General features: G+C 50.0%; 1 protein-coding gene across 2 annotated transcripts; it reads right to left on the reverse strand.

Annotated features, from left to right (window-relative positions):
- Positions 1 to 269: 269 nt before the first annotated feature.
- Positions 270 to 19,624, reverse strand: GLOD5 (glyoxalase domain containing 5). 2 transcript variants are annotated; one of them, XM_088458857.1, is made up of 4 exons: positions 19,435 to 19,624; positions 11,632 to 11,781; positions 8,116 to 8,271; positions 270 to 626 (listed from the first exon to the last, which is right to left on the reverse strand). In XM_088458857.1, exons 1-4 carry the CDS (start codon positions 19,504 to 19,506, stop codon positions 486 to 488), a joined length of 519 nt encoding a protein of 172 aa, XP_088314983.1. In that variant the 5' UTR covers positions 19,507 to 19,624; the 3' UTR covers positions 270 to 485. The 2 variants fall into 2 exon arrangements, with proteins under 2 accessions (XP_088314983.1, XP_088314985.1); XM_088458859.1 differs by having other exon boundaries at positions 276 to 626; positions 19,468 to 19,615.
- Positions 19,625 to 26,611: the final 6,987 nt, after the last annotated feature.

Below are 26,611 nucleotides of genomic sequence, written 5' to 3' on the forward strand. Positions count from 1 at the left end.
AGGGCATGCTGGGATGTGTAGTGCCATTGCAGCTGTTGTGCCAAAGGTTGCCTACCCCCGTCCTACAGAGCAACATAATAAGGTCATACAACAGACAGGGGTCTCATTTACAAAGCGCAGAATCTTCTTTTGATGGCGCTGTGCGCCAAGATGTTGACCAAATCACATGAGCTAGCGACACAAGATGGCAGCGCTCTGAGAACGCACTTCAGAGGAGACCATTCACTCCCAACACATGGGAGAGTGCAGATTGTGGGAATCTCTAAGTGTAAGGAAGTAGGCTGGGACTTGCAGTTCTCTCTGCACATGGCATCTTTATTTCACAACTGGGACAAATCTATACGTTTCCTCTCCAGGCTACAATTTCAGAAATCATGAGGGTGAGAGAGAGACCTGGTTGCTGCTGGTTACAGCACTGATTTAGCAAATAAGCCCCAACAAGTCTTTTATCTTATCATAGATACACAGATCGGTGACGCAGCGGATTAGAGTTTCCTGCTGTGGTCAGCAACGTAGTTAGAAACTTCTATTAGATTGTGGTCCGGATCTCGAAAATAAACCGAACTGATTTCACCCATTGCTCCTGTCCGAGACACCGGTCCTTCTTCCACTAGCACCCCCGAGACCTGAGAGAGAGAAGGAAAACTGTAAGAGACCAGCAGCCACGTGACACATGGAGAATGTTCCACAGAGAGACACAGCCTGCCAGCTATAATGTGACACGTGGAGACTGTTACACAGGGAGACACGGCTTGCCAGCTATAATGTGACACGTGGAGAATGTTACACAGGGAGACACGGCCTGCCAGCTGTAGTGTGACACGTGGAGAATGTTACACAGGGAGACACGGCCTGCCAGCTATAGTGTGACACGTGGAGACTGTTACACAGGGAGACACGGCCTGCCAGCTATAATGTGACACGTGGAGACACGGCCTGCCAGCTATAATGTGACACGTGGAGACACGGCCTGCCAGCTATAATGTGACACGTGGAGACACGGCCTGCCAGCTATAATGTGACACGTGGAGAAAGTTACACAGAGAGACACGGCCTGCCAGCTATAATGTGACACGTGGAGACTGTTACACAGGGAGACACGGCCTGCCAGCTATAATGTGACACGTGGAGACTGTTACACAGGGAGACACGGCCTGCCAGCTATAGTGTGACACGTGGAGAATGTTACACAGGGAGACACGGCCTGCCAGCTATAATGTGACGCATGGAGAATGTTACACAGAGAGACACTGCCTGCCAGCTATAAGGTGACGCATGGAGAATGTTACACAGAGAGACACGGCCTGCCAGCTATAATGTGACACGTGGAGAATGTTACACAGAGAGACACGTCCTGCCAGCTATAATGTGACTCGTGGAGACACGGCCTGCCAGCTATAATGTGACACGTGGAGAAAGTTACACAGAGAGACACGGCCTGCCAGCTATAATGTGACACGTGGAGACTGTTACACAGGGAGACACGGCCTGCCAGCTATAGTGTGACACGTGGAGAATGTTACACAGGGAGACGCGGCCTGCCAGCTATAGTGTGACACGTGGAGAATGTTACACAGGGAGACGCGGCCTGCCAGCTATAGTGTGACACGTGGAGAATGTTACACAGGGAGACACGGCCTGCCAGCTATAGTGTGACACGTGGAGAATGTTACACAGGGAGACACGGCCTGCCAGCTATAGTGTGACACGTGGAGAATGTTACACAGGGAGACACGGCCTGCCAGCTATAGTGTGACATGTGGAGAATGTTACACAGGGAGACGCGGCCTGCCAGCTATAGTGTGACAGGTGGAGAATGTTACACAGGGAGACACGGCCTGCCAGCTATAGTGTGACACGTGGAGAATGTTACACAGGGAGACACGGCCTGCCAGCTATAGTGTGACACGTGGAGAATGTTACACAGGGAGACACGGCCTGCCAGCTATAATGTGACGCATGGAGAATGTTACACAGAGAGACACTGCCTGCCAGCTATAAGGTGACGCATGGAGAATGTTACACAGAGAGACACGGCCTGCCAGCTATAATGTGACACGTGGAGAATGTTACACAGAGAGACACGTCCTGCCAGCTATAATGTGACTCGTGGAGACACGGCCTGCCAGCTATAATGTGACACGTGGAGAAAGTTACACAGAGAGACACGGCCTGCCAGCTATAATGTGACACGTGGAGACTGTTACACAGGGAGACACGGCCTGCCAGCTGTAGTGTGACACGTGGAGAATGTTACACAGGGAGACGCGGCCTGCCAGCTATAGTGTGACACGTGGAGAATGTTACACAGGGAGACACGGCTTGCCAGCTATAATGTGACACGTGGAGAATGTTACACAGGGAGACACGGCCTGCCAGCTGTAGTGTGACACGTGGAGAATGTTACACAGGGAGACACGGCCTGCCAGCTATAGTGTGACACGTGGAGAATGTTACACAGGGAGACACGGCCTGCCAGCTATAGTGCGACACGTGGAGAATGTTACACAGGGAGACACGGCCTGCCAGCTATAGTGTGACACGTGGAGAATGTTACACAGGGAGACGCGGCCTGCCAGCTATAGTGTGACAGGTGGAGAATGTTACACAGGGAGACACGTCCTGCCAGCTATAATGTGACACGTGGAGATGATCTGGGGAGGGAGACACGGCCTGCCAGCTATAGTGTGACAGGTGGAGAATGTTACACAGGGAGACACGTCCTGCCAGCTATAATGTGACACGTGGAGATGATCTGGGCAGGGAGACACGGCCTGCCAGCTATAATGTGACATGTGGAGATGATCTGGGCAGGGAGACACTGCCTGCCAGCTATAATGTGACATGTGGAGACGATCTGGGCAGGGAGACACGGCCTGCCAGCTATAGTGTGACACGTGGAGAATGTTCTGCAGAGAGACACGGCCTGCCAGCTATAATGTGACACGTGGAGATGATCTGGGCAAGGAGACACGGCCTGCCAGCTATAATGTGACATGTGGAGACGATCTGGGCAGGGAGACACTGCCTGCCAGCTATACTGTTACACATGGAGAATGTTCTGCAGAGAGATACGGCCTGCCAGCTATAGTGTGACACATGGAGAATGTTCTGCAGAGAGACACGGCCTGCCAGCTATAGTGTGACACATGGAGACGATCTGGGGAGGGAGACACGGCCTGCCAGCTATAGTGTGACACATGGAGATGATCTGGGCAGGGAGACACGGCCTGCCATCTATAGTGTGACACGTGGAGACGATCTGGGGAGGGAGACACGGCCTGCCAGCTATAATGTGACACGTGGAGATGATCTGGGGAGGGAGACACGGCCTGCCAGCTATAGTGTGACAGGTGGAGAATGTTACACAGGGAGACACGTCCTGCCAGCTATAATGTGACACGTGGAGATGATCTGGGCAGGGAGACACGGCCTGCCAGCTATAATGTGACATGTGGAGATGATCTGGGCAGGGAGACACTGCCTGCCAGCTATAATGTGACATGTGGAGACGATCTGGGCAGGGAGACACGGCCTGCCAGCTATAGTGTGACACGTGGAGAATGTTCTGCAGAGAGATACGGCCTGCCAGCTATAGTGTGACACATGGAGAATGTTCTGCAGAGAGACACGGCCTGCCAGCTATAGTGTGACACATGGAGACGATCTGGGGAGGGAGACACGGCCTGCCAGCTATAGTGTGACACATGGAGATGATCTGGGCAGGGAGACACGGCCTGCCATCTATAGTGTGACACGTGGAGACGATCTGGGGAGGGAGACACGGCCTGCCAGCTATAATGTGACACGTGGAGAATGTTACACAGAGAGACACGGCCTGCCAGCTATAATGTGACACGTGGAGAATGTTACACAGGGAGACACAGCCTGCCAGCTATAGTGTGACACGTGGAGAATGTTACACAGAGAGACACGGCCTGCCAGCTATAATGTGACACGTGGAGAATGTTACACAGAGAGCACGGCCTGCCAGCTATAATGTGACACGTGGAGAATGTTACACAGAGAGACACGGCCTGCCAGCTATAATGTGACACGTGGAGAATGTTACACAGGGAGACACGGCCTGCCAGCTATAGTGTGACACGTGGAGAATGTTACACAGGGAGACACGGCTTGCCAGCTATAATGTGACACGTGGAGAATGTTACACAGGGAGACACGGCCTGCCAGCTATAATGTGACACGTGGAGAATGTTACACAGGGAGACACGGCCTGCCAGCTGTAGTGTGACACGTGGAGAATGTTACACAGGGAGACACGGCCTGCCAGCTATAGTGTGACACGTGGAGAATGTTACACAGGGAGACACGGCCTGCCAGCTATAGTGTGACACGTGGAGAATATTACACAGGGAGACACGGCCTGCCAGCTATAGTGTGACACGTGGAGAATGTTACACAGGGAGACGCGGCCTGCCAGCTATAGTGTGACACGTGGAGAATGTTACACACGGAGACACGGCCTGCCAGCTATAAGGTGACACGTGGAGATGATCTGGGGAGGGAGACACGGCCTGCCAGCTATAGTGTGCAGGTGGAGAATGTTACACAGGGAGACACGTCCTGCCAGCTATAATGTGACACGTGGAGATGATCTGGGCAGGGAGACACGGCCTGCCAGCTATAATGTGACATGTGGAGATGATCTGGGCAGGGAGACACTGCCTGCCAGCTATAATGTGACATGTGGAGACGATCTGGGCAGGGAGACACGGCCTGCCAGCTATAGTGTGACACGTAGAGAATGTTCTGCAGAGAGACACGGCCTGCCAGCTATAATGTGACACGTGGAGATGATCTGGGCAAGGAGACACGGCCTGCCAGCTATAATGTGACATGTGGAGACGATCTGGGCAGGGAGACACTGCCTGCCAGCTATACTGTTACACATGGAGAATGTTCTGCAGAGAGATACGGCCTGCCAGCTATAGTGTGACACATGGAGAATGTTCTGCAGAGAGACACGGCCTGCCAGCTATAGTGTGACACATGGAGACGATCTGGGGAGGGAGACACGGCCTGCCAGCTATAGTGTGACACATGGAGATGATCTGGGGAGGGAGACACGGCCTGCCAGCTATAGTGTGACACATGGAGATGATCTGGGCAGGGAGACACGGCCTGCCAGCTATAGTGTGACACGTGGAGATGATCTGGGCAGGGAGACACGGCCTGCCAGCTATAGTGTGACACATGGAGATGATCTGGGCAGGGAGACACGGCCTGCCAGCTATAGTGTGACACGTGGAGTATGTTACACAGGGAGACATGGCCTGCCAGCTATAATGTGACACGTGGAGAATGTTACACAGAGAGACACGGCCTGCCAGCTATAATGTGACACGTGGAGAATGTTACACAGAGAGACACGGCCTGCCAGCTATAATGTGACACGTGGAGAATGTTACACAGAGAGACACGGCCTGCCAGCTATAGTGTGACACGTGGAGATGATCTGGGCAGGGAGACACGGCCTGCCAGCTATAGTGTGACACGTGGAGAATGTTACACAGGGAGACATGGCCTGCCAGCTATAATGTGACACGTGGAGAATGTTACACAGAGAGACACGGCCTGCCAGCTATACTGTTACACATGGAGAATGTTCTGCAGAGAGACACGGCCTGCCAGCTATAATGTGACACATGGAGAATGTTCTGCAGAGAGACACGGCCTGCCAGCTATAGTGTGACACATGGAGATGATCTGGGCAGGGAGACACGGCCTGCCAGCTATAGTGTGACACGTGGAGATGATCTGGGCAGAGAGACACGGCCTGCCAGCTATAATGTGACACGTGGAGATGATCTGGGCAGAGAGACACGGCCTGCCAGCTATAATGTGACACGTGGAGATGATCTGGGCAGAGAGACACGGTCTGCCAGCTATAGTGTGACATGTGGAGATGATCTGGGGAGGGAGACACGGCCTGCCAGCTGTAGTGTGACATGTGGAGACGATCTGGGGAGGGAGACACGGCCTGCCAGCTATAATGTGACATGTGGAGATGATCTGGGCAGGGAGCCACGGCCTGCCAGCTATAGTGTGACACGTGGAGATGATCTGGGCAGGGAGACACGGCCTGCCAGCTATAGTGTGACACATGGAGAATGTTCTGCTGAGAGACACGGCCTGCCAGCTATAATGTGACACGTGGAGATGATCTGGGCAGGGAGACACGGCCTGCCAGCTATAGTGTGACACATGGAGAATGTTCTGCAGAGAGACACGGCCTGCCAGCTATAATGTGACACGTGGAGATGATCTGGGCAGAGAGACACGGCCTGCCAGCTATAATGTGACACGTGGAGATGGTCTGGGCAGGGAGACACGGCCTGCCAGCTATAATGTGACACATGGAGAATGTTCTGCAGAGAGACACGGCCTGCCAGCTATAATGTGACACGTGGAGATGATCTGGGCAGAGAGACACGGCCTGCCAGCTATAATGTGACACGTGGAGATGATCTGGGCAGAGAGACACGGCCTGCCAGCTATAGTGTGGCACGTTGAGATGATCTGGGCAGGGAGACACGGCCTGCCAGCTATATAATGTGACACGTTGAGACGATCTGGGCAGGGAGACACGGCCTGCCAGCTATAATGTGACACGTGGAGATGATCTGGGCAGGGAGACATGGCCTGCCAGCTATAATGTGACACGTGGAGATGATCTGGGCAGGGCTGCCTTTACCTTTTCATTCATGTTATTGTACGTTATTTATCTGTGTCATGGTCCCACTTAATGAACAGTCCTGCACAACATGTCAGTACTCTAGAAATAATATACCCATTTATTTTCTAATGAAAGTGACAACTATCAGCCGACCGTAACTGTCATTATAGGTTGGACAATGTAGTTGTAGGATTGGAAGCAGGGAATATACACTGAAGTGCTAAAAGTCATGGGATCGCATTATGTAAAGGTAGGAGTCGTCACCGTACTGTAACATCTTGGGAATGCCCAGACCTGCATCAGTTGTAATCTGACATCTCGTGAGTCAGTGTGAACACCGGCTAGGCTGCTCATGGGAAGGTGACGGGAATTATCTAAGTTCACACGGGGCATGATAGTTGGTGCCTGACGAATGGGACACTCCATTTCCCAAATTGTGTGAACATTCATCTATCTACTGTGTCACGTGTGTACCGGGAGTACCTCATGGAAGCATTACCACCCACCGTGACCAGCACAGTGGACGACCACGGGTGCTTAATTATCATGACCAGCGACGTCTGGCCAGAACTGTTCTAGGCAAGACAAGTGACACTGGCTCAAATCACGTCCACATTCAATGCAGGAGGACCAGACGCATATCCAGCAAGACAGAACAGCGTTCTTTAGCTTCCATGGGGTATGTCAGCAGAAGACCCACCAGAGTGCCCCTGTTACCAGACACAGCGCCTCGCCTGGGCTTGTGACATCGCTAATTGGACCCTGGAGAACTGGCAACATGTGGCGCGGGCCAGTGGGTCATGGTTCCAGTTGTTTCGGGCTGATGGTAGGGTCGGGTGTGGTGCAGAACCCATGAGGCCATAGACCCCAGTTATCAACAAGGCACCGTGAAAGGCTGGTGCTAGTTCCATAATGGTGTGGGATGTGTTCATGTTGTAAAGGTTGGGTCCACTGGTCGCGGCCTGAACACATCATTGACCGGTAACTGCTACATTGCATTGGTGATGACAATTTCCACCCCTTCAAGTAGGTCATGTATCCCCCCAAAACGATGGAATATTCTACCAGTGTCATAAGTGCCAAGGTGTCCAGAATTGGTTTGAGGAGCATTCTGGAGAGTTCCGACCATTGGTGTGGTCACCACGTTCATCCGACACAAACCCAATTGAGCATTTATGGTCCATTTGCACCCAAGATCCTGCACTAAACATCAGAAGAGCTCTGAGAAGCTATCCAGGCGGCATGGGTCACCATCTCTCCAGAGGTCTTCTGTCCACTTGTGCAATCGATGCGACGTCGAGCTGCTGCACTTCGATGGGCTAGAAGTCGCCCTACACGATACTAGGTATCTATCCCATTACTCTTGGCACTACAGGGTATATGTCACATGAAATAAGATGAACCAGGACACAAACCTGTAGGTGCTGTATGACGGTGCTGAGTGGGGTCTCTGTGATCAGGCAGAGATCCGCTGACCCCGGTGAGGGCTGCCTGGCCTTCGGCTCAAACTCCTTACCAACCTCATGGAGGTTAATCTTCTGTATCCCAAAACTCAGGGCTTTTCTGTCCCCCTGAAATGAATATCAACAGCCTTATTTCACAATGTATCGCCTGGTTATATAACCAAGACTCCCCAGCTATAGGTATGCAGTCCCTTCAATCACACGCAGACGACCCTCCTCCCAACTCCTTTGCTCACACAGTGCACAGACCCACCCCCTCCATTCAATCACACTGCGCACAGACTCTAGGCCATCTCCATTCCCACAAGGTCTTTACATGCTGATTCCCATTGTGCTCCAGATAACTCACACTTAACTCAAAAGCACTCCTTCATACACCTCAAATCTAATCCCAGAATATTCCCGGTGGTACAGTAACACAACTACCCTACACCCACCTGTGCTACTCAGTGGTACACCCTCGCACCAACACTACTCCCACCTATACTACTCACACTGGTACATCCTCACACCAACCCTACTCCTATCTATACTACTCACACTGGTACACACTCACACCTACCCTACTCCCACCTATACTACTCCCACTGGTACACCCTCACACCTCCCCTACTCCCACCTGTACTACTCACACTGGTACACCCTCATACCTACCCTACTCAAACTGGTACACCCTCACACCTCCCCTACTCCCATGTTACTACTCACACTGGTACAGCCTCACACCTCCCCTACTCCCACCTATACTACTCACACTGGTACAGCCTCACACCTCCCCTACTCCCACCTATACTACTCACACTGGTACAGCCTCACACCTCCCCTACTCCCACCTATACTACTCACACTGGTACAGCCTCACACCTCCCCTACTCCCACCTATACTACTCACACTGGTACAGCCTCACACCTCCCCTACTCCCACCTATACTACTCACACTAGTACAGCCTCACACCTCCCCTACTCCCACCTATACTACTCACACTGGTACAGCCTCACACCTCCCCTACTCCCACCTATACTACTCACACCTACCCTACTCCCACCTATACTACTCACACTGGTAAAGCCTCACACCTCCCCTACTCCCACCTACACTACTCACACTGGAACACCCTCACACCTACCCTACTCACACCTATACTACTCACACTGATACACCCTCACACCTACCCTACTCCCACCTATACTACTCACACTGGTACACCCTCACATCTACCCTACTCCTACCTATACTACTCACACTGGTACACCCTCACACCTACCCTACTCCCACCTATACTACTCACACTGGTACACCCTCACACCTTCCCTACTCCCACCTATACTACTCACACTGGTACACCCTCACACCTACCCTACTCCCACCTATACTACTCACACTGATACACCCTCACATCTACCCTACTCCCACCTATACTACTCACACTGATACACCCTCACACCTACCCTACTCCCACCTATACCACTCACACTGGTACACCCTCACTCCTACCCTACTCCCACCTATACCACTCACACTGGTACACCCTCACTCCTACCCTACTCCCACCTACGCTACTCACACTGGTACACCCTCACACCTACCCTACTCCCACCTATACCACTCACACTGGTACACCCTCACTCCTACCCTATTCCCACCTATACTACTCCCACTGGTACACCCTCACACCTATACTACTCCCACCTATACTACTCCCACTGGTACACCCTCACACATACCCTACTCCTACCTATACTACTCACACTGGTACACCCTCACACATACCCTACTCCTACCTATACTACTCACACTGGTACACCCTCACTCCTACCCTACTCCCACCTATACCACTCACACTGGTACACCCTCACTCCTACCCTACTCCCACCTACGCTACTCACACTGGTACACCCTCACACCTACCCTACTCCCACCTATACCACTCACACTGGTACACCCTCACTCCTACCCTATTCCCACCTATACTACTCACACTGGTACACCCTCACACCTATACTACTCCCACCTATACTACTCCCACTGGTACACCCTCACACATACCCTACTCCTACCTATACTACTCACACTGGTACACCCTCACACCTACCCTACTCCTACCTATACTACTCACACTGGTACACCCTCACACCTACCCTACTCCCACCTATACTACTCACACTGGTACAACCCTCACACCTCCCCTACTCACTCACACCTGTACTACTCACACTGGTACACCCTCACACCTATACTACTCCCACCGGTACACCCTCACACCTATACTACTCCCACCTGTACAGCGTCTCAACTCCCATAATATCCACTTTGCGCCAGACTCTCACCGCTGTGCCCTATGCCACCATGTGTAAGCTCTATACATTACTATATAAGCCTTCCTCAGCCTCACACCTCCCCTACTCCCACCTATACTACTCAGACTGGTACAGCCTCACACCTCCCCTACTCCCACCTATACTACTCACACTGGTACACCCTCACACCTACCCTACTCCCACCTATACTACTCACACTGGTACATCCTCACATCTACCCTACTCACACCTATACTACTCACACTGGTACACCCTCACACCTACCCTACTCCCACCTATACTACTCACACTGGTACACCCTCACACCTACCATACTCCCACATATACTACTCACACTGGTACACCCTCACACCTACCCTACTCCTACCTATACTACTCACACTGGTACACCCTCACACCTACCCTACTCCCACCTATACTACTCACACTGGTACACCCTCACACCTTCCCTACTCACACTGGTACACCCTCACACCTACCATACTCCCACATATACTACTCACACTGGTACACCCTCACACCTATACTACTCCCACCTATACTACTCCCACTGGTACACCCTCACACCTACCCTACTCCTACCTATACTACTCACACTGGTACACCCTCACACCTACCCTACTCCTACCTATACTACTCACACTGGTACACCCTCACACCTACCCTACTCCCACCTATACTACTCACACTGGTACACCCTCACACCTCCCCTACTCACTCACACCTGTACTACTCACACTGGTACACCCTCACACCTATACTACTCCCACCGGTACACCCTCACACCTATACTACTCCCACCTGTACAGCGTCTCAACTCCCATAATATCCACTTTGCGCCAGACTCTCACCGCTGTGCCCTATGCCACCATGTGTAAGCTCTATACATTACTATATAAGCCTTCCTCAGTCCTGTACTTTCATGTCTGCATTTATTTTTTTCTACCTTGTATGTCCCTGTTTAATGTATGACCTGTTTTTTCCAGTGCTGGTGGTCCGGAGCACTGTGGCACCTTATAATCTACAATAATAATAATAATAATAATAATAATGGTCACCTAATAAGATTATTATTACCAATAACATAATAGTTGTATAGCACTTGGAAAGGGAGAGTAAAATACAGGTGATTTGCTTCCTGCCCATACCTTGAAGGTGATGACTTCCATGCCCAGCACCCGGGTATAAAAGCTGACAGTCTTCTCTATGCTGTGCACAGTCAGCACCAGGTGATCCAGGTGTTTTATACGGAAAGGAGTCTGGGAGCCGGAGACATGGCGGATAATACGGGAGGAGACCTGGAACAGCAGAAAATCTGGTCATTCATCTATGTGTACATACTGCTCCCCTATAGGTCAATGTATACAGTGTACATCTCTTCTACTTATATCCACACGTGTGTATCATGCATCCCTTCTCCCGGCTAAATCTATATTTGTATCATAGGAAGGGGCAAAAGATAGAGTTGAAAGCAAATAAGGCACAACAGGGTTTGGAGGACTGCGAGGAGAGAAGGGTGTGAAGAAAGACCGTTTGAAGAAGGAAAGGACAGAACTGAAGGAGGAGGAGGAGGAGAGCATACATTAGCAGAGGAGGAGGAGGAGAGCATACATTAGCAGAGAAGGAGGAGGAGGAGAGCATACATTAGCAGAGAAGGAGGAGGAGAGCATACATTAGCAGAGAAGGAGGAGGAGGAGAGCATACATTAGCAGAGAAGGAGGAGAGCATACATTAGCAGAGAAGGAGGAGGAGAGCATACATTAGCAGAGAAGGAGGAGAGCATACATTAGCAGAGAAGGAGGAGAGCATACATTAGCAGAGAAGGAGGAGGAGAGCATACATTAGCAGAGAAGGAGGAGAGCATACATTAGCAGAGGAGGAGGAGGAGAGCATACATTAGCAGAGAAGGAGGAGGAGAGCATACATTAGCAGAGAAGGAGGAGAGCATACATTAGCAGAGAAGAAGGAGGAGAGCATACATTAGCAGAGAAGAAGGAGGAGAGCATACATTAGCAGAGAAGAAGGAGGAGAGCATACATTAGCAGAGAAGGAGGAGGAGAGCATACATTAGCAGAGAAGGAGGAGGAGAGCATACATTAGCAGAGGAGGAGGAGGAGAGCATACATTAGCGGAGGAGAGCATACATTAGCAGAGAAGGAGGAGGAGAGCATACATTAGCGGAGGAGGAGGAGGAAAGCATACATTAGCGGAGGAGGAGAGTATACATTAGCAGAGGAGGAGGAGGAGGAGAGCATACATTAGCAGAGGAGGAGGAGAGCATACATTAGCAGAGGAGGAGGAGGACATACATTAGCAGAGGAGGAGGAGGAGAGCATACATTAGCAGAGGAGGAGGAGAGCATACATTAGCAGAGGAGGAGGAGAGCATACATTAGCAGAGGAGGAGGAGAGCATACATTAGCAGAGGTGGAGGAGAGCATACATTAGCAGAGGTGGAGGAGAGCATACATTAGCAGAGGAGGAGGAGGAGAGCATACATTAGCAGAGGAGGAGGAGAGCACACATTAGCAGAGGAGGAGGAGAGCACACATTAGCAGAGGAGGAGGAGGGGGAGAGCATACATTAGCAGAGGAGGAGGAGGAGAGCATACATTAGCAGAGGAGGAGGATAACATACATTAGCAGAGGAGGAGTAGGAGGAGAGCATACATTAGCGGAGGAGGAGAGCATACATTAGCAGAGAAGGAGAAGGAGAGCATACATTAGCAGAGGAGGAGGAGGAGAGCATACATTAGCAGAGGAGGAGGAGAGCATACATTAGCAGAGGAGGAGGAGAGCATACATTAGCAGAGGAGGAGGAGGAGAGCATACATTAGCAGAGAAGGAGGAGAGCATACATTAGCAGAGGAGGAGGAGGAGGAGAGCATACATTAGCAGAGGAGGAGGAGGAGAGCATACATTAGCAGAGAAGGAGGAGGAGAGCATACATTAGCAGAGGAGGAGGAGAAGGAGAGCATACATTAGCAGAGGAGGAGGAGAAGGAGAGCATACATTAGCAGAGGAGGAGAAGAAGGAGAGCATACATTAGCAGAGGAGGAGAAGAAGGAGAGCATACATTAGCGGAGGAGGAGAAGGAGAGCATACATTAGCGGAGAAGGAGAGCATACATTAGCAGAGGAGGAGAAGAAGGAGAGCATACATTAGCAGAGGAGGAGAAGAAGGAGAGCATACATTAGCAGAGGAGGAGGAGGAGGAATAGAGCATACATTAGCAGAGGAGGAGGAGAGCATACATTAGCAGAGGAGGAGGAGAGCATACATTAGCAGAGGAGGAGGAGAGCATACATTAGCGGAGGAGGAGAGCATACATTAGAAGAGGAGGAGGAGGAGAAGGAGAGCATACATTAGCAGAGGAGGAGGGGAGCATACATTAGCAGAGGAGGAGGAGGAGAAGGAGAGCATACATTAGCAGAGGAGGAGGTGGAGAGCATACATTAGCAGAGGAGGAGGAGAGCATACATTAGCAGAGGAGGAGGAGAGCATACATTAGCAGAGGAGGAGGAGGAGAGCATACATTAACAGAGGAGGAGAGCATACATTAGCAGAGGAGGAGGAGGAGAGCATACATTAACAGAGGAGGAGAGCATACATTAGCAGAGGAGGAGGAGAGCATACATTAGCAAGGGAGGAGAAGAAGGAGAGCATACACTAGCACAGGAGAAGAAGGAGAGCATACATTAGCAGAGGAGGAGGAGAGCATACATTAGCAGAGGAGGAGGAGAGCATACATTAGCGGAGGAGGAGAGCATACATTAGAAGAGGAGGAGGAGGAGAAGGAGAGCATACATTAGCAGAGGAGGAGGAAGAGAAGGAGAGCATACATTAGCAGAGGAGGAGGAGGAGAGCATACATTAGCAGAGGAGGAGGAGGAGAGCATACATTAGCAGAGGAGGAGGAGAGCATACATTAGCAGAGGAGGAGGAGAGCATACATTAGTAGAGGAGGAGGAGAGCATACATTAGCAGAGGAGGAGGAGAGCATACATTAGCAGAGAAGGAGGAGAGCATACATTAGCAGAGGAGGAGGAGGAGAGCATACATTAGCAGAGGAGGAGGAGGAGCAGAGCATACATTAGCAGAGGAGGAGGAGGAGCAGAGCATACATTAGCAGAGGAGGAGGAGGACAGCATACATTAGCAGAGGAGGAGAGCATACATTAGCGGAGGAGGAGGAGAGCATACATTAGCAGAGGAGGAGGAGGAGAGCATACATTAACAGAGGAGGAGAGCATACATTAGCAGAGGAGGAGGAGAGCATACATTAGCAAGGGAGGAGAAGGAGGAGGAGAGCATACATTAGCAGAGGAGGAGAGCATACATTAGCGGAGGAGGAGGAGGAGAGCATACATTAGCAGAGGAGGAGGAGGAGAGCATACATTAGCAGAGGAGGAGGAGGAGAGCATACATTAGCAGAGGAGGAGGATAGCATACATTAGCAGAGGAGGAGTAGGAGGAGAGCATACATTAGCAGAGGAGGAGGAGGAGGAGAGCATACATTAGCAGAGGAGGAGGAGAGCATACATTATCAGAGAAGGAGGAGAGCATACATTAGCAGAGGAGGAGGAGGAGGAGAGCATACATTAGCAGAGGAGGAGGAGGAGAGCATACATTAGCGGAGGAGGAGGAGAGCATACATTAGCGGAGGAGGAGAGCATACATTAGCAGAGGAGGAGGAGAGCATACATTAGCAGAGGAGGAGAGCATACATTAGCAGAGGAGGAGGAGGAGAGCATACATTAGCAGAGGAGGAGGAGGAGAGCATACATTAGCAAAGGAGGAGGAGGAGAGCATACATTAGCAGAGGAGGAGAGCATACATTAGCAGAGGAGGAGGAGGAGAGCATACATTAGCAGAGGAGGAGGAGGAGAGCATACATTAGCAGAGGAGGAGGAGGAGAGCATACATTAGCAGAGGAGGAGAGCATACATTAGCAGAGGAGGAGGAGAGCATACATTAGCAGAGGAGGAGGAAGAGAGCATACATTAGCAGAGGAGGAGGAAGAGAGCATACATTAGCAGAGGAGGAGGAGGAGAGCATTCATTAGCAGAGGAGGAGAGCATACATTAGCAGAGGAGGAGAGCATACATTAGCAGAGGAGGAGAGCATACATTAGCAGAGGAGGAGAGCATACATTAACAGAGGAGGAGGAGGGAAGCATACATTAGCAGAGGAGGAGGAGAGCATACATTAGCAGAGGAGGAGGAGGAGAGCATACAATAGCAGAGGAGGAGGAGGAGGAGAGCATACATTAACAGAGAAGGAGGAGGAGAGTATACATTAGCAGAGAAGGAGGAGAGCATACATTAGCAGAGGAGGAGAGCATACATTAGCAGAGGAGGAGGAGGAGAGCATACATTAGCGGAGGAGGAGGAGAGCATACATTAGCAGAGGAGGAGGAGGAGAGCATACATTAGCAGAGGAGGAGAGCATACATTAGCAGAGGAGGAGGAGGAGAGCATACATTAGCAGAGAAGGAGGAGAGCATACATTAGCAGAGGAGGAGGGGAGCATACATTAGCAGAGGAGGAGGAGAGCATACATTAGCAGAGGAGGAGGAGAGCATACATTAGCAGAGGAGGAGGAGGAGGACATACATTAGCAGCGGAGGAGGAGAGCATACATTAGCAGAGGATGAGAGCATACATTAGCAGAGGAGGAGGAGAGCATACATTTGCGGAGAAGGAGGAGAGCATACATTAGCGGAGGAGGAGAGCATACATTAGCCGAGGAGGAGGAGAGTATACATTAGCAGAGGAGGAGGAGAACATACATTAGCAGAGGAGGAGGAGGAGGAGAGCATACATTAGCAGAGGAGGAGGAGGAGAGCATACATTAGCAGAGGAGGAGGAGAGCATACATTAGCAGAGGAGGAGGAGGAGGAGGGCATACATTAGCAGAGGAGCAGGAGGAGAGCATACATTAGCAAGAGGAGGAGGAGAGCATACATTAGCAGAGGAGGAGGAGGAGGAGAGCATACATTAGCAGAGGAGGAGGAGAGCATACATTATCAGAGAAGGAGGAGAGCATACATTAGCAGAGGAGGAGGAGGAGGAGAGCATACATTAGCAGAGGAGGAGGAGGAGAGCATACATTAGCGGAGGAGGAGGAGAGCATACATTAGCGGAGGAGGAGAGCATACATTAGCAGAGGAGGAGGAGGAGAGCATACATTAGCAGAGGAGGAGAGCATACATTAGCAGAGGAGGAGGAGGAGAGCATACATTAGCAGAGGAGGAGGAGGAGAGCATACATTAGCAAAGGAGGAGGAGGAGAGCATACATTAGCAGAGGAGGAGAGCATACATTAGCAGAGGAGGAGGAGGAGAGCATACATTAGCAGAGGAGGAGGAGGAGAGCATACATTAGCAGAGGAGGAGGAGGAGAGCATACATTAGCAGAGGAGGAGAGCATACATTAGCAGAGGAGGAGGAGAGCATACATTAGCAGAGGAGGAGGAAGAGAGCATACATTAGCAGAGGAGGAGGAAGAGAGCATACATTAGCAGAGGAGGAGGAGGAGAGCATTCATTAGCAGAGGAGGAGAGCATACATTAGCAGAGGAGGAGAGCATACATTAGCAGAGGAGGAGAGCATACATTAGCAGAGGAGGAGAGCATACATTAACAGAGGAGGAGGAGGGAAGCATACATTAGCAGAGGAGGAGGAGAGCATACATTAGCAGAGGAGGAGGAGGAGAGCATACAATAGCAGAGGAGGAGGAGGAGGAGAGCATACATTAACAGAGAAGGAGGAGGAGAGTATACATTAGCAGAGAAGGAGGAGAGCATACATTAGCAGAGGAGGAGAGCATACATTAGCAGAGGAGGAGGAGGAGAGCATACATTAGCGGAGGAGGAGGAGAGCATACATTAGCAGAGGAGGAGGAGGAGAGCATACATTAGCAGAGGAGGAGAGCATACATTAGCAGAGGAGGAGGAGGAGAGCATACATTAGCAGAGAAGGAGGAGAGCATACATTAGCAGAGGAGGAGGGGAGCATACATTAGCAGAGGAGGAGGAGAGCATACATTAGCAGAGGAGGAGGAGAGCATACATTAGCAGAGGAGGAGGAGGAGGACATACATTAGCAGCGGAGGAGGAGAGCATACATTAGCAGAGGATGAGAGCATACATTAGCAGAGGAGGAGGAGAGCATACATTTGCGGAGAAGGAGGAGAGCATACATTAGCGGAGGAGGAGAGCATACATTAGCCGAGGAGGAGGAGAGTATACATTAGCAGAGGAGGAGGAGAACATACATTAGCAGAGGAGGAGGAGGAGGAGAGCATACATTAGCAGAGGAGGAGGAGGAGAGCATACATTAGCAGAGGAGGAGGAGAGCATACATTAGCAGAGGAGGAGGAGGAGGAGGGCATACATTAGCAGAGGAGCAGGAGGAGAGCATACATTAGCAAGAGGAGGAGGAGAGCATACATTAGCAGAGGAGGAGGAGGAGGAGAGCATACATTAGCAGAGGAGCAGGAGGAGAGCATACATTAGCAAGAGGACGAGGAGAGCATACATTAGCAGAGGAGGAAGAAGAGAGCATACATTAGCGGAGGAGGAGGAGGAGAGCATACATTAGTAGAGGAGGAGGAGGAGGAGGGCATACATTAGCAGAGGAGCAGGAGGAGAGCATACATTAGCAAGAGGAGGAGGAGAGCATACATTAGCAGAGGAGGAGGAGGAGGAGAGCATACATTAGCAGAGGAGCAGGAGGAGAGCATACATTAGCAAGAGGACGAGGAGAGCATACATTAGCAGAGGAGGAAGAAGAGAGCATACATTAGCGGAGGAGGAGGAGAGCATACATTAGCAGAGGAGGAGGAGGAGGAGAGCATACATTAGCGGAGGAGGAGGAGAGCATACATTAGCAGAGGAGGAGGAGGAGAGCATACATTAGCAGAGGAGGAGGAGGAGAGCATACATTTGCAGAGGAGGAGGAAAGCATACATTACCAGGAGGAGGAGAAGGAGGAGATATTTGTGTATAACCTAGTGCCCTCTTGCAGTATAAGGTCCAAGTATTACCTGAGCTCTGTGTTTGTATGAGCAGGCAGTCAGTATTACCTGAGTTCTGTGTTTGTATGAGCAGGCAGTCAGCATTACCTGAGCTGTGTGTGTGTGTGTGTGTGTGTGTGTGTGTGTGTGTGTGTGTGTGTGTGTGTGTGTGTGTGTGTGTGTGTGTGTGTGTGTGTGTGTGTGTGTGTGTGTGTGTGTGTATGAGCAGGCAGTCAGTATTACCTGAGCTCTGTGTGCGTGTGTATGAGCAGGCAATCAGTATTACCTGAGCTCTGTATGAGCAGGCAGTCAGTATTACCAGAGCTCTGTATGAGCAGGTCGTCAGTATTACCAGAGCTGTGTGTGTATGAGCAGGCAGTCAGTATTACCTGAGCTCTGTTTGAGCAGGTAGTCAGTATTACCAGAGATCTGTATGAGCAGGTCGTCAGTATTACCAGAGCTGTGTGTGTATGAGCAGGCAGTCAGTATTACCTGAGCTCTGTATGATCAGGCAGTCAGTATTACCTGAGCTCTGTATGAGCAGGCAGTCAGTATTACCTGAGCTCTGTGTTTGTATGAGCAGGCAGTCAGTATTACCTGAGCTGTGTATGAGCAGGCAGTCAGTATTACCAGAGCTGTGTGTGTATGAGCAGGCAGTCAGTATTATCTGAGCTCTGTATGAGCAGGCAGTCAGTATTACCTGGGCTCTTTATGAGCAGGAAGTCAGTATTAGCAGAGCTGTGTGTGTATGAGCAGGCAGTCAATATTACCTGAGCTCTGTATGAGCAGGCAATCAGTATTACCTGGGCTCTGTATGAGCAGGCAGTCAGTATTACCTGAGCTCTATATGAGCAGGCAGTCAGTATTACCAGAGCTGTGTGTGTGTGAGCAGGCAGTCAGTATTACCTGAGCTCTATATGAGCAGGCAGTCAGTATTACCTGGGCTCTGTATGAGCAGGCAGTCAGTATTACCTGGGCTCTGTGGGCCAGCAGACGGCTGAGGGGCAGCATGGTGGATTGCAGGGGATAGTGCAGCCTGTACTTCCTGGTGACAGGGGGAGGGGATAATAAAGCTGTTTCCTTGTATCACAGACGGATGATGATAGCACCAGTGCTCCCAGTCTGAGCTCTGGGATTTCCCATTGTCACGTGCTCCATCCTGCTGTTTCCTGGTAACAATCTGACATGTCCTGGTTCTCATCCCTGGTCATTTTTGGGGGTAAAACGCTGCAATATAAATGCTCTAATGTCATGTCACACTATACACAATGACTGTCCCTGTGTGCAATATACAGAATGACTGTCCCTGTGTGATCCCCTGTGTGCACTATACATGTCTGTCCCTGTGTGCACTATACATGTCTGTCCCTGTGTGCACTATACACAATGACTGTCCCTGTGTGCAATATACAGAATGACTGTCCCTGTGTGATCCCCTGTGTGCACTATACATAATGTCTGTCCCTGTGTGATCCCCTGTGTGCACTATACATGTCTGTCCCTGTGTGCACTATACACAATGACTGTCCCTGTGTGCACTATACATAATGACTGTCCCTGTGTGATCCCCTGTGTGCACTATACAGAATGACTGTCCCTGTGTGATCCCCTGTGTGCACTATACATAATGTCTGTCCCTGTGTGATCCCCTGTGTGCACTATACATAATGTCTGTCCCTGTGTGATCCCCTGTGTGCACTATACATAATGTCTGTCCCTGTGTGATCCCCTGTGTGCACTATACATAATGTCTGTCCCTGTGTGCACTATACACAATGACTGTCCCTGTGTGATTCCCTATGTGCACCATACACAATGACTGTCTCTGTGTGCACTATACACAATGACTGTCCCTGTGTGCACTATACACAATGACTGTCTCTGTGTGATTCCCTATGTGCACTATACAGAATGACTGTCCCTGTGTGATTCCCTGTGTGCACTATACAGAATGACTGTCCCTGTGTGATTCCCTGTGTGCACTATACAGAATGACTGTCCCTGTGTGATCCCCTGTGTGCACTATACATAATGTCTGTCCCTGTGTGATTCCCTGTGTGCACTTTACAGAATGACTGTCCCTGTGTGATTCCCTGTGTGCACTATACATAATGTCTGTCCCTGTGTGATCCCCTGTGTGCACTTTACAGAATGACGGTCCCTGTGTGATTCCCTGTGTGCACTATACATAATGTCTGTCCCTGTGTGATTCCATGCGTGCAGTTATTAGTGTGCAAGGAAAACCACAGTCAATGTGACATAATTAATCCTGATGCTGCTGCTTGTACCCCTGTACCTGTACCCCTCCCCTGTACCTGTACCCCTCCCCTCCTCTCCCAGCTCCAGTCTCCGCCCTCCTCCACCTCCCCATGCTAATAGCCATATAGAATGGTTTACAGACTGGCTGACACTCTTATCCCAATGTGACTAATTATTCCTGATGCTGCTGCTTGTACTGTGTTACCCCTGTACCTCTCCCCTCCTCTCCCCTCCCAGCTCCAGTCTCTGCCCTCCTCATGCTAATAGCCATATACAATGGATTAGAGACTGGACTCTTATCCCAATGTGACTTTAAACACAAATACTAAATTTGGAACAACGGACTTATTTATTTATGGTCTTGCATGAAGTAGCAGATGCCATTAATACAATGTATATTCTCCTGGGGCATACGATAGGGCAGTTGGTGAGGTTCCCCTATTTGAATTTTGGCCTGTGCTGAGACCCACCTCTGGAGCCGTCACTGCGTACAACCTCGCATTTCTATGTAAACATCGGCCCATTACGCACAATTACAGCAGACCAGCCGCTGAATCGGCAAGTCTCCTCGCACGCAGTGAGTACTGAAGCTGCGTATGTAATCACAGTGGCTAATTTTCTCCAACCACTCCCCCGTCACCACCCCCCAAACGCTCACAGCCTGTCATTCACTCTGCGATGGAATACTCTGTGCGTGCGAAATAACAATGGCTGGATCTGCGTACGTAGTTGCACTTGCAATCGCTGCTGAATCAGGCCTACTAGTCCTTTCTTTTAGGGGGCGGTTTAAGAATTATTATATACATGACTCCTCCCCACTGCTCCTACTTCCAGTCCTGCTCCTCCCATATTATATACATGACTCCTCCCCTCTTCTCCTCCCATATTATATACATAACTCCTCCCCTCTGCTCCTACTTCCAGTCCTGCTCCTCCCATATTATATACATGACTCCTCCCCTCTTCTCCTCCCATATTATATACATGACTCCACCCCTCTTCTCCTCCCATATTATATACATGACTCCTCCCCTCTGCTCCTCCCATATTATATACATGACTCCTCCCCTCTGCTCCTCCCATATTATATACATGACTCCTCTCCTCCTTCCATATTCAGCCCCAACTTAACTGCTCAAATAAATATTGGATTAAATAACTCTAGTTGCTCTATAAAACTTACTTATGTACATTGGTAATGAATAATATACACTCTGTACTGCGCATTTGCATACAGTATATGCTAATTATTTTACTGCTTATGCATTATGAATGTAAATGATTAAGACACCTGTGCATAACTACGGCTATCCTTAAAGCCTGGACTGTTAGTGTGCCTTGAAGACCGTGGTTGGGAACCCCCGATGTATGATATAACATGTATATAAGAAGGCTATGATTCACTAATAAATAAGTCACATATATGGTTCTAGCAGGAGATGAGAGGATACATTTGTAGTCCTGTAGCTGGCTGTGTGGGGCTGTGTGGTGGCAACTCACCCCCCTCTGCCCAGCGCTGCACCATGTCCATCCCTGGCATAAGATAGAAAACACACACAAATCACAACACACAACAATAGTGTCACACTGGCAGTAAAGTGTCACTGTGTGCTGTGAATACATTTCTGTTACTGGTCTGTGTAACCTACATGTCAGTGCTTGGTAAAAGCGATGGCATTAACTTAACAGGATGTAGTTATTGCGGTCTCAATACCGACAGGGAAATCCCGACAAGATTCTTATGATAGGTGTCAAAATACCGACACCTATCTTAATCCCGATGCCGGAACGCCGAAGAATGTCAGCCTGAACGAGGTAAGCTCGGGTCACCCTTAGCGTTAGCCGCAGGGGGGGAAGGGTTAGGCTACAAGACTGGAGGGTTAGGGGGGGTAAGTATACTTACCTGACCCCTGCCGGGATACCAACCACCAGGATGCCGTGGTCGTTATTGTGACGGGGCATCCCGACAGCCGGCATTACATACCCATTCCAGCCTTACAGTTTAGTATTTTTTAAGTACTTGAAAATATAATTGTAACAGTTGCATAAGCTTGTGCCATGTACCCGAGGTAGGACATAGTGAGTTTGAGAACCACTCTATGTTGACTCCAAGGGGTAAATTTACTAAAGGTCAATTTTAGTTGATTAAAAATCAATCTAATTCCCAGACCCTCCCAGTAGCGGTTACCCTTGCCCTCCTTCAAAACCTTCACAAATCTATCAACCGTTTTATTTGGGTTGGTAAACCCCCTCGGCTATCTTCGACCGTCCTTAAAAAAACTATTTCAAGGGGGGTAGAGGTCTCCCAGACTTTAAGCTTTATTACCTGGCTTCACACTTTTCCCAAATTGTTTCCTCCTACTCCCCCAGCGGAACGTCCTCCTGGCTCGATATTGAATCCAGCTATATCAATTCCGCAGACATATCTTCCCTATGAGGCCTACAAAGAAACACCGTCCCACCCCATCTATCCTTCCTCCAACACTCAAATTCCTTTTACACATATGGGTCTTATACTCACCTAAATTTGATATTACCACTCCTATATCTCCTCTTACCCCCATATGGTGTAATCCCAGTTTCCCCCCAGGTTTGCATACGGCCCGCACAAGATCATGGATAACAGTGTCCCTTAAATGTCCTGCTGATTTTAGTTCACAAGGGCTCTGGCTCTCTCTCTTTCAGACCTACATCTGCATTGTCCAACCCAATCCCTAAATCCCTTTGAATATTTCCAAATACGACATTTTTTAAGTTCCGTACCGCAGGCCCCACTTTTCCGCGACCTCACTCCTTTTGAACGACTCTGTAAATATAACCCCTTGTTTAAAGGGATGATCTCTCAAATATACGGCATTCTCATCGATGCTGCTCTACCTACTAATAATCCCCATGAATCCTCCTGGGAGATAGATCTTGGCCCTCCACCTGACGAGGAGGCTTGGGATGACTTGAGACTTGCAATTGCTAAAACCTCTATCTCTACCCGCCTTAAAGAAACATCTTACAAATTGTATTACCGTTGGTACTATACCCCAGTACGGCTTTCTCATATCTTCCCTTCTGCTTCACCCGTTGGAGAAACTGTGGCCGCCGAGGTACCCTAGCCCATATCTGGTGGACCTGCCCGACTCTTGAACCTTTCTGGACCTCCGTTCATGCTCTTCTGAACACTGGGCCTGATTCAGACCCGCTCGCAAGCGCTGAGCACTCGCAAGGCGGTCGATGGTGCCCTAGTGCGCATGCGCACGAAGGAGGGAGCTCCGTCGTGTGCCTGCACGAGACCCCAATAGCGACGGCCAAGCCGTCGCTATGGGTCTCGCACCAAAGGGGCCGTGCTGTCGATGGTGAGTGACAGCATGCCCCCTTTGGTGGGCGTGCCAGGGGCGTGGCTGCCCAGACGGAGGCGTTCCATGGGAACGCCTACCATCTGGGTCCGGCCCCACTGACATCACTAGTGATGTCAGTGGGAGTGCTTTTGGCTCTGATAGAGCCAAAATCACTCCAGGGCTTGCGGCAGCGAGACCCTACCGCAGGGTCTCGTCGCAAGCCGGATGGTCGCGATGGTCTTGACCATTGCGACCATCTTTTTGGCCGCTCGCATAAGCTGTGGGTGGTCACCCATTGCTATGCGAGCAGCCAGGAGGCCGCTCCAATAATAGGTAGGAGGGCCCTCATTCAGAGCGAGCGCTCTTCTCAGAGCGTCCGACTCTGAATCAGGCCCACTGTCTTTGGAAACCCGATTCCAAAAGACCCATGGACCTTCCTTTTAAGTTACCCCGCTCCTGGTCTTAGCAACCGCTCTGTTATGTTATTGTCCCACCCTTTAGTTGCTGCTAGGAGTTTGATTGCTCACAACTGGAAAAACCCTCTCCCACCGACCGTTTCTGCCCTAAAGTCACAATTTCAACATATATCGGAAATGGAAAACATTACCTACTATCTTCATGATAGAGGCCATATATATTCTCAAGTTTGGGTTCCGTGGTTCTCATACGATAGCACTTCTCCGCCTCTGCTCCCCGCACTCACTAACCATACGTGATTCACGCGCGATGGCTGAGTCTGTTCCCCCCAATCCGACTCTTCTTTGACAAACCCCCCTAGTTAACTGAATACTCTTCTCACATGTTCCCCAAATGGCCCATTTTTCTTTCTTTCTTCCTTATAATGCTTCTTGTCTAGTATTCTCTATAGCTTGCATCCCTTGGTAGTCCTGTTCCAACCCCCCGTAATATGCTTATTGCTAATTACTTTATTAAAAATAATGGCTCATCTGTATTGTTTACTATATTTGTGCTTTTACATGTTTTTTCTCTGTGAGCTTTCTAAATAAACAATTAAAATAAATAAATCTATTTCGATCAACTTTTGATGTTGTGTTTCAAGGGCTAAATCATGTATTTACTAACACAAAATGCGATAGAAAAAAGCATCTGTTAGTAAATGTGTGATTTATCCCCTGAAACACAACGTCAATTCAATTATTGATCAATCGAAATTGATCTTTAGTAAATTGACCCCCTAGAGAGAAAATATACATACACAGTACAGCTACATATTAGAGCTGGGTACAGCTGGCATCCAGCACCCCTCTGCCCAGTGCCCTCACCCTCCTGACCTTATCCAGCACCCCTTCCCCAGCACAGTCAGACCCAGCTCCTCTCAGTCAGATCCCGCAGTACCCCTCTGCCCAGTGCCCTCACCCTCCTGACCTTATCCAGCACCCCTTCCCCAGCACAGTCAGACCCAGCTCCTCTCAGTCAGATCCCGCAGTACCCCTCTGCCCAGTGCCCTCTCCCAGCTGGGAGCTCAGCTTATTTAGACAGACTCACTCTCGTCTTTCTCTTCTCTTCTGCCAGGCCAGGGAGGCAGTCGCGGGCAATTTTCCTAGGACCGCCCCTGCTTCTGGACTTGGTAGGCGTTTGGCGGCTGTGGGTGATGGAAGCAAAGCCGCGAATTGTGCCTCCTCACCGTAACAGCCCATAGGAGGAGCGGCCACGGCTGGGCATGTGCGGCATGCCCTCCTACGGCCATTTTACTTGTAGCTATGCCCAATTGGAGCAGAGCTCTGATCGCGGTAGCCACCGTACCCTGCCAGCACCGTCACTAAGCCGCAGCCGCTGATGCCCCGAAGGCATTCCAGATGCCCTAGGCATTGGCTTAGAATACCTATGCCTAGGGCCGGCTCTGTTTATCGGGTGGGCATTGGCAGGTGTGTACAACTGAGCTGCTCACTGCGATCAGTCTGACTGGGCAGGATCACTGTTTACTGGTTTTAGTTATGTCGACAGTATAACTGTGTCAACATTTTGGCGTCTACGTTTTTACTGTTTAAGATTTGACTACATCCCATTCAGATGCAATGTATGTGGCTGCACTTTCAGGAGAACCCATGATGGAACATGTCGTGTCGTTGCAGAAGCCAATGAAACGTATGCACTAGGAAGAGACTGTTCTTTATTGTCCAAAATACTGATTTTGCACCAGTCAGCAATTTTCTGTCAGACGTCTGTCCAATCCGGCTGGTTGGGATGAAAACCTGGGAGTCTGTGGGAGCAAATGACGTTTGACCACCTGGTCCCATACACTGGAAAACAGACAAAAACATTCCAATTGGTAAAATTCGTTTAGTGTACAGGTTCTCAAACTCGGTCCTCAGGACCCCACACAGTGCATGTTTTCCAGGTCTCTTCACAGAATCAAAAGTTAAATAATTATAACCACCTGTGGATCTTTAAAAATGTGTCAGTGAGTAATGACTACACCTGTACAAGTGCTGGGTGACCTGGAAAATGTGTGTGGGTGGCTGTTTTCTTCCATGAAGCTGCAATCGCACAATTAGCTGCGTTAGTAA

Source organism: Taudactylus pleione, unplaced genomic scaffold (assembly GCF_031769625.1).
Source record: "Taudactylus pleione unplaced genomic scaffold, aTauple2 ptg000861l, whole genome shotgun sequence".
In the NCBI taxonomy this organism is placed as follows: domain Eukaryota; kingdom Metazoa; phylum Chordata; class Amphibia; order Anura; family Myobatrachidae; genus Taudactylus; species Taudactylus pleione.